Source organism: Rattus rattus, chromosome 2 (genome assembly GCF_011064425.1).
Source record: "Rattus rattus isolate New Zealand chromosome 2, Rrattus_CSIRO_v1, whole genome shotgun sequence".
Classification (NCBI taxonomy): Eukaryota; Metazoa; Chordata; class Mammalia; order Rodentia; family Muridae; genus Rattus; species Rattus rattus.
Window position 1 is genome coordinate 46,789,274 of NC_046155.1, and position 9,479 is coordinate 46,798,752.

At 52.6% G+C, this 9,479-nt stretch overlaps 1 protein-coding gene across 3 annotated transcripts in view; it reads left to right on the forward strand.

The window, feature by feature from the left end:
* Neurl1 (neuralized E3 ubiquitin protein ligase 1) overlaps positions 1-3,208 on the forward strand; it is an 82,933-nt gene extending 79,725 nt beyond the window's left edge. For 2 of the 3 annotated variants that reach the window (XM_032892155.1, XM_032892156.1), the window contains exons 5-6: positions 415-561; positions 1,222-3,208. In XM_032892155.1, the coding sequence (XP_032748046.1) occupies positions 415-561; positions 1,222-1,460 (386 nt within the window). In that variant the 3' untranslated portion in view covers positions 1,461-3,208. The remainder of the gene's footprint in view (positions 1-414; positions 562-1,221) is intronic. The other variant, XR_004386824.1, reaches the window with a different exon arrangement.
* The last annotated feature ends 6,271 nt before the right edge of the window (positions 3,209-9,479 follow it).

Here is a 9,479-nt window from a genome sequence, read left to right on the forward strand (position 1 = left end):
GGGAGGAAGACAGAAGAAGGAGGGAGAGAGAGAAGGCAAAGCTGCAGGACCTGAATGTAGGGACCAGGGTGCCTTTGTAGAGAAGGTGGGTGGTTCCAAGGCACTGTGGTAGAGAGGGCAGGACTCTGACAGGAGACTGAGGTAGGAGGCATGGACGCGGGGGACTCCATTCTCTGAAGGCCAAAGGTACCTAGAGGTGGCAGAAGTTGGTCTGGAAATCAGGGGACATAGAACATGATGCTACCTCCAGATGGTAGGTGAGCACAGAGCATGGGTGGGGGTCGAACCTGCCCGTAGGGTCCTGCCCCAGCCCCTGGCTGTCCTCTAGTCAGGTGCAGGAGCTCTCTGTGGGGGGCAGGGACTGAAGCTTTCTCCTTTAGGCTAATGGCAGTGTGGCCCATCCCCCTTTCTCAGGCTCCACCATCATGGCTGAACGGGGTGGCCCATCTCTCCCCTGCTCACCTGCCTCTACTCCAACCTCGCCCAGTGCCCTGGGCAGCCGCCTCTCTGACCCCCTGCTCAGCACATGCGGTTCTGGGCCCCTGGGTAGCTCTGCTGGCGGTGAGTACCAAGGCCCTGTGGGTGGGTCAATGCTCCTCTCTGTGTCCTATAGAAAGGGACCGGGCAGCCTTCATTAGGGCTGGGACTGGAGAGGCTGGGGGCTGGTGGCACTCACCAGGGGACTTCTTAAAAAAAAGTGTTTGTACTTATTTTTAAGTTCTGAATGCGTGTGTGCGTGCATGAATGTGTGCAGTACCTCCTGAGGTTAGAGGGGGTGCTGAATCCCCAGCTAGAGATAGAGGCAGTTATGAGCTAACTAGTGTGTGTGTGTGTGTGTGTGTGTGTGTGTGTGTGTGTGTGTGTGTTAGTAGGGTTTGTGGATGTGTGAGGATAAATGTCCACAGAGCCCAGAAGAGGGTATCTGATCTTCCAGGGGCTTCTTAAACGTAGGAGATGCTAAGCATTAGTGCCGGAAGATCACGCCTTGAAGGGCTTGGGAAGTCCTTTTTCCTCTCTCCTCTTATTGCCGCTCGGGCCCTGGTCCAGGGCTGTGTGATTGCTGGAGCTCAGCTCCTTCCTTGGGCAGGAAGGCAGGTTGATAGTACGGACAGTTGGCTCCATAGTGGAGGAAGACATGAGCCCCGGGCCCTTTTTCTCCTGTGAGAAGGTCCCGTGCTGGGCCGGGTCGCATCCCATTTTGATTGGTGCTTTTGCTCTCAGGAACAGCCCCCAACTCACCTGTGAGCCTGCCCGAGTCACCAGTGACCCCGGGTCTGGGCCAGTGGAGCGATGAATGCACCATTTGCTATGAACACGCAGTGGATACAGTCATCTACACGTGTGGCCACATGTGCCTGTGCTACTCCTGTGGCCTGCGCCTCAAGAAGGCCCTGCACGCCTGCTGCCCCATCTGCCGTCGCCCCATCAAGGACATCATCAAGACCTACCGCAGCTCCTAGCCCACTGCAGAGCCCCACCCGCACGCCCACGTCTGCAGACTGCAGCCCAGCACCAGCCGAGGGCAAAGCCAACAGGGTCCCTTCCTTCTACAGTTTGCAAACTCTCCCTCCTTTGTCCATTAAACATGGGAAACCAAGGTCCCTGAAGGTTTGGGCTGAGAGGGTCTCAGGCAGGGAGGTGGGGCACAAGTAGTGAACGGAGGGGAGGGGAGAAGGGTACCCCACCATCGCTCCTCTTTACACAGATTTCTGCATGCTGAGGGGCTGAAGTAGCGTTTCAGCTTGTTGCCATCCCTCCCGAGCTAGGCAGATTTCTAGGTTGTGCAGCCCGCGTGGCATCTTGGAGAGAGTTAGCGAACATGTAGCTTCTGGGCAGCTGCAAACTGCATGCCGTGTCTCTTTCTCCTTACCCACAGCGGGTAGACAGACAGGCTGCAGATCCCAAGTCCTACGTCCTTGACCTCACGTCGACCTGCCACGTCCAGGACGCCCCGTTTGCCCTGATTTTCGCCAATCATCTCACTGGTGCCGTTTCCCAGGGTGCCCTGCGGTAAAGGCTGACTCGGGCCTTTCTGTTGTCGGGGTCTCAAAAGAACAGGTCCACAGTCATACTTAAGGCCTGCCCTCCCTCATCTCGGCCTGGGCTGGTCTTGCCATCGTTTGCCTGGGAGGGACAGGAGCCTTCGGTGGGGTGGGGGTTTCCTGGCCCATAGACAGCCCCTTTTCCTTATTTTAATTTATTTATTTATTTGGTTGATGGGTCTTGTTGATGGGTTATGTTCCAACCTGGGTTCTCCTAAAATACTGCTGTTGTGCGGGGGGGAGGGCTGCCAGGTGAAGGGAAGCAAGGAGTAGCCACCCAGAATAATCTGCCCCCAACACAAGGCTCATGGGCAATCCTGCTCACCCTGAGGTAGAATTCCAGGCTGGAGGCCTCCCAAGAGGTGGATGAGCCTCTCATGGGTGGGAACCACCCACATCCACCTGTGCCCTTCTTCCCTGGATGGAAGCTCCATTAGTGTGGCTGGTTCTGATGTCTTTAAGGACATCAGACGTTCTGGAAGGTTGTCAACATGTGGGTCAGGGACCAGAATAGAGACCCTAGTTAGAAGAGGGAGGACGGATCCTGAAAGCCAGGCTCTGCTCCTGCTAAGGGGGTGTCTGCTATTTACGGCCCCCAGTCCTACCTGCCTGTTCTGGGTTCCTGTGGAGTTGTAGCCTAGGCTTTCCCAGCCTTTCAGCCCTCGGCCCTCATGGCTGGTTTTATGCCCACAGAGGCGACTTCTGCCTTGAGAGGCAAGGTCTGTGTCTCTGTCCCGGCCACTGGGCAGCCGTGTGGCTCTGACCACAGGCCACCCCCTCCCCCAAACTCAAGCTTCCCCTGGGTAAAAGTTTGGGGGCGGAACTCTTTCCGTGCAGCTCCTGGAGTTCTTCTCAGGTCTCTTCGGAGGAATGTACTAGGGAAGCCTTGAGAATGGATGCCAGGGTAAGCCTTTGCCCACACGGGGGAATCTGGGCCACCCCTAGTCTCGCCTCTCCAGTCACTGGCCCTGGTAGGTTCTTCCAGGCTGGAGCTGGCACGTCGAGCTGGGGCTCATCCTAGCGGTGGGGGAAAGGCCCCAGTACAGAGCTGCGTGACTGGAGGTGGGAAAAGAAGCCATTGTCCATCCTGCTAGTTCAGAGGTAGCATTGCCTCCTTTGTGAACTGGGTCACTGTGTTTGTGAATAAAGGTGATTTCGTACCAGCCTGAGGGCTGTGCTGTCCGTCTGGAGGTTGGGAGGGGAACCAGTGTTTGAGCACACCTGAGTGGTTTAAGGGCTATCAGGAACAGCCCAGTCTCTCTCTCTCCTGTAACCATAGATCCCTAACTCTCAAAGGGCCGGTAATGGAGAAGCCTCCTTAGAGTCAGCCTTTGGAGCAAAGGCATGGGGCTCACACTGGGGTCCGTAATACCAGGCAAGCCTTTTAAGTTGAGAAGCTGCTGCTGCTGCTTTTCTGGTGGCCTCAGGACTTTGAGTGGGAGTGGGGGAGGGAAGGGGCAAACAGGGTCAGGCAGGGTGTCAAGCAAGGGGAGCTACACTAATGCTATGCCTTCCTCTCAGGCCAGAGATCCTGTGAGGTGAGTATCGCCACCTAGAGACCAATAGGGGAACAACAGGCCAACCCCGTGGCTGGGGTGGGGAAGAGGCAGACTGGGCCCAAGGTTAGAACTGTGGACACTTGGCACAGCCTCAGAGACATGGGGGATAATTACACCTTTTCCTGGGAGGAGGCTTTGGCCACCTAGTCTTAGCCTGCCTCTGAACTGACCTCAGGTCCATGTTTTCCTGCTTCTAGAGACTAAGGCAACTAGGTAAGGCCCGAGGGTCCATCTTTGGCTACTGTGGGAACTGACCTCTCCTCCTCCATCCTATCCCATGGTCATTTCTGGAGTGGGCAGCTGTTTGGGCCAGTGGGGCTTTTGCTGGTCAACTGAATGGGTCCTCCGGTGCCAGAGAGAATCACATGATTCTGTTCAGTTAAAAAGGTCAAAAACTTTATTTAGTCTTTAGGGAAATACAAGATGCCTGTAAACATAAGATATGAAACAAAACAACCCAAATTTTAAAGTCTAGAAGCATGCCAAGACAGATCATTTTTACAGACCAAAGAGTCCCACCAAAGTGATAAAGGACACCCGGAAAGGGGCAGGTCAAGGGGGCTGGGTCCCTCCCCCGGTGACACTGTGTTGTTTGTGATGAGACTTATAAAAAACAACCCACTATTAGAACTATGAGAAACATGGAGATAGTTTAGCACCACCCAGGATCCTGGAGATATGTTAGCACTTACGTGGACCCCTACTGCATCCAATGTCCTTGTCTCCGTTTCTCTGCTGAGGTGGGGAGGGGAGAAGCTGGGGGAAGGGCTCCTGCTGACCACGGTAAGCTGGCTGGGGATGAGTGGACACTAGGAAGTCCCTGTGATTTAGGAGTCCCGGTGTCATTTACATGCTTGTCCTTACCACACGGCAGCAGCGGCCACTCACATCTGCCTTAGAAGTTTACCTTCCAGGCCTCCTAGTAACTGGTAAGGACACCCATGCCCTCTGTTGCAGGAGACAAGCTTTAAATCTAAGAGTGGCAACTGTGTACCCTTTGAAGTGAACTCAAAAGCGGTGTACCTCAGCAGCAGCACATGCGAGGTCGGTGTGCTCACCGGGTCTGACTGGCATCAGGAGGTCGACTCGGCAATTAGAACCATAGGTTCCATCGGAGCCTTGGGTATGAAGGTCCAAATGAGGTCACCGTCCTCCTGGATAGACCTGGGCTTTTACGTTCTAGTGTGGGGGATGTCGGGTCCCTACTGTGTGGCCTTATTATGTGGTCAGTGGTCCCTAATCTGTATGGTTTGACAGGCTGGCTCTGCACTGGACAGAATGCACTGGGTAAAAACTTCTAGGAATCCGGGATGAGAATGGGCTCCCAAACCCAAAGATTGGCTTATGACTTGCAGCACCTCTTCCTTAAGACAATGATACTGGAGGCCAGGGTTGGGCCCGGTGAGCGAGTTTTCTCTGGCTGGACTCTTGGCTGTCGAATAACAAAAATTCCCTGCAAACCTCTCGTTTTAACCACCGAGAACTGACTCTTTCCTGCTTCAAACACGTTACGGCTCCAAACTCTGTCTCTCAGCCTTCACACACCTGTCTATAAGACATCTCTGGAAGCTTCCACCCGGCTCGGGGACAGTAAGCCCCAATAATCCCAAACGTGCACTCTCATCTTGCCAACATGCCTCCTGCGAGCTTTCCAACATGCCAGATACATCCGTTTGCGCTAACACAATTCTCACACTTCCAAAGACACAGACGACTGCCCAGAGTGAGACTTAGAGTGAGGCAGAGACCTTCGGCACCGGGGACCCCACCCTAAGGCAGTGGGGTCTTAGGGTTGCAATAAGGGAGGGGTACTGTCAAGGTCACTTGCGATTTAGAAAGGGGAGGGGGTGTCACATGCCAATCCCTTGCAGCCAGGTTGGGATCAAGGCTTTGGAAAGACCCTTCCGACTAATCTACAAGCACCAGTGTACCTACTGTGTGGCCTGGGGACCCAGATGCACAGAACAAAGCTATCAGCAATGCCACCAGTCACTGAACCGCCCTACCTGTCATGGGCTCTCAGCATCGAGCTTAGGAAACACAGGGACATGAGACTATCACACTGCCCAAATGGGACTTAGCCAAAAATGTCAGAAGGTCCTGGGGAGCCTTCCACACTCACAGGAAGCAACCTAAGGCTTGCTGTGGAGATGGGAGGCACCTCTGTGTGGATACCCGCAGGTCCTACAGTCTCGCCACAAGCAGTCCTCAACCTGACAGCCCGCTTCTCCTTCACAAACAAACCAAGACCCAGCAGCTCTTGGATCCCCCGGGGGGGACGGTTCTCAGACCAAGGGTAGGATGCAGGTGGGTGCCCTATTTAATCACCTCAGCGCATTTCCATACTCAACAGTATCTCTTCCATATCTTCGTCTTGGTGCCCAGGACAAACGGTCTGGGCTGCTTCTGTTAGCTCTGTTAATACCAGTGTGAAGTTTCCAACTAAATAATAAAATAATTACAAAAAAAAATATAAAAACAAATTTAAAAGACACATTGCACTCTCCAGCCAGAATCGTGTGAGTGACACACATGCTGCCAGAAGCTGCGAGTCCCTTGGGACCTGCCCAATGCCAAGGACTAGTTCAATGAAGACTGCCTGCCCAGTATTTATTTTCTCTAACCCCAAGTAATTTCAAGTGGGAAATTACCACCAGTCTCTCTCTCTCACACACACACACATAGACACTCATGGACTTTAATTGCTCATGGAAATTACCATCACACACACACACACACACACACACACACACACACACACACACACACACACACACACACACGCTTTCTCAGCCCTCAAAAAATCGAGGGAATCTTAATTGGTTAGTGATGTGGACTGCTGTCTTCCCAGAGAGCTGCATGGATGTTCTAACGGTCAGCTGTGCAGCCATATCTATTCGAAGGGAGAGACCCCAAAATGGGCCCTGTCCCTCTCATTTATAGAAATTCACACAAGGCGGGTCAGAGCAGCAGGCCTACAGTACTATATAAATGGGGGGGCACACCAGCAAGGCCCTGCTCGCTATCCTGGGGAGCCGTCCTGGAACTCGCTCCTCGCCCCCCAAAGGCCATCTTTTCCTGTCATTTTCCTTGCTGCGTGAGAAAGGAGGCGAGTGTGCGGCTGCCTTGGGAGTTCCTGTTGTCAGAGGCAGGCTCCTGCCTTCTGCCCAAGTCACTGAGATGAATGGGTGGCCGGGACTCAGCCCCAGGCCTACTGCAGGCCTGTAGGAATTTGGCTCTCACTGGGTGTGTGGGGCTTGGAGCACCCACCCTCCAGATGAGTTTGCTTACGGCCGGGATTCCTGTCTCCAAGCTGAACTGAGGTTTTACAGTTTTTAGAAGGACTCAAGCACACATCCAAAGCACACATCAGGAGGCTGGGGTGAGGGGGCTGCGGGTCTCTCTGAGCAGCTGGCTGCAAACCAGAGTGGGTGTTCCTACTCCGCAATGGGGACTGGGCCCAGGAGGTCAAGAGCACTTCCGTCTGGGTGGACAACACTGATGGGCTGCCCTCTGGTGGCCGCCCCTTTCTTCACAATGGGGAATGGGGTGTGGATAGATAGCTAGTCCCCCTAGGGAATCAAACCCACGACCCCTCCCATTTTCTGCAGACAGACTTGACAGGGTCTCCACTGTCCCGAATCCCTCTTGGTTATATTGCACTTTTCCTGTCTCAGATTGTTTTCGTTTTCCATTGAGAATGCAAAGTCTTTGGAGGGGATAGGGGCTACGGTAGCCTGAAAGAAATTATATATTAGTTAAAGCCAGGAAAAGTCGGGGCGATTTCACCTGGTTTCCCCCCTTCCTAAAAACAGAACACTACAACTTAAATAGCTCTACATCTACTCTGCGAGTACTAGTCATATGGAAATAACGTTTGAAATCCCCTTGTCTTTTTCCCTTAGATGATAGATGCTGGAACGTGCCTTGCTGAGGAAGCGAAGGGTATAAATGCCAGTAAAATACTCTCTAACATCTCAAAGTGACTACGAGGGTTCTATATAATGCCTTCGTCCATTAGGAGTGAGAAAGAGGAACCCTTGAGGCCAGGCTCGGGGTGAGAGGATTGAGGCCTTTGCAGACAGAACCCCAGTTGTGAAGGGAGCCCCGGGGAGGGGGAGGGCAGACAGGAATCTGCTGCTGCTGGATTATCCCCCTACCTGCTTCCTCCTGTTCCCCGACTTCGAGAAGCCAGGAGGAGCCAGGCGGTGTAGCCAGGCCTGCTACTCACATGGAAGGATAAGGTTTGAAGACGTTTCCCTCCACCCCTGGAATACAAGGAAAGGGTCTTTAAACTGAAAGAGAAACAAAGCACCAAACGATGCATCTTCAGGCATTATATAAACCTCAATAATGACCTCAGAAGGGCTCATTATGGTTAAAGTTGCAGTATACAGCAATACAATGTCGTTTCACATTTTCAATCATAACTAATGGAAAACTAGGTTTGGACATTTCTGAGATTCCACTTCTTTGTTTCCTTTTAGTCCGATCTGGTTTTCTTCCAGATGGGTCAGAGCCCCAGGCCCCTCCCTCCGCCGCTGCACAGTCCGTCCAATATTACAAAGCAGCTCATTAGCTCTAGGGAACGGCCTTCTCGCCTGGGCAGGGCTAGGATCCAGGGGTACAAGGCCTGGCATCCCTTGGCCGTGTCTGGGAAAGCCTGGCATGCACCCTTGTTTCAAGTATTCTTTGGGTTTGCAGGGTCTGTGCTGTGCCCTAATGGGTTGATGGTGAGGGACCTTGGCTATTACTTACTACTCGTTGCCCAAGTCTACATCCTGACACTAGGTGGCAACATTCCCCACTTTTCCCAGATGCCTGAGCAACTCCCAGCCATCCCTGGGGCTGGATGTTACAATGTAAACACAATGACCACACAATAAACTTAGAGGGGCAGGGGAGGAACACAGTATCAATGCAGTGCCCGCACCTGCCATTAGTTGGGCAATTTAGGGGAAAGTCATTTCCTGTCCTTGGGCTAAAGTAACATGAAAGGATAGGATGGAGTGACCTCTAAGGTCCCCCCCCCCCTTTTTAAGGATCTATGATTTCAGGGCACAGGGGATTCTGAGAGGGTCTTTGGGATGCAGACGGAAGACTGTGACAAGGACAGGGGAGATGGGAAAAGCTGGCTCTGGGGATCCCGGTGGTCCAGTCCAACTGAGATGCTCTGTGCCTGGCGGACACATTGGTCATGGAGCTGGCTCAATGCAGACATCTGAGGAGCAAGGCTGTGGGCCCTCCCCTTGGCAGACAGCTATGTGGAAGATCCTCTCACCTGACGGCCACTCTACTTTAAATTTTATTTTAAATAGTCATAAATTACTTTTTTCCTCTTTTAATAAATATGTACTGTTTTAAACTGAGAGTATATACTGCATCTTTAAGCCATGCACTTTGCTCTCCGGGTTTCTTTCCACCCCACCTTATTTAAAGTGCATTAATTAAGAAATAATGAACCACTTCTTTATCATTATTGTTCAAATAAGTACAAATAATATCATGGAAACACTACACCACTACCATTAGTACTGCAATCTAGCAGATGAACTCAACACCCCACTCTATTTAATACTGTCCAGCAGAAGAAAATAACTAATTTCAATTTTAAACAAACTCATGAACACACACAAAAAAAGGGAATAGAACAATGTCACCATGGGCTTCTGACAGAGGAGGCTAGCGGTTTGCATCCGCCCATGGGAGGAACATGGGCTTGGGGATCCAGGAGGTTAGGGTTGGGAGCTGAAGGCAGATCTGCCTGGGAGGAGGGAGGAGGGGCGCTCTTCCTCCTGTGTCTGTTGGAACCAGCAGCCCTTGGTCAGGGGAGATGCTGGCCGCTCAGCCACAGGCTGTGAGGCAGGATCTGTCCCAA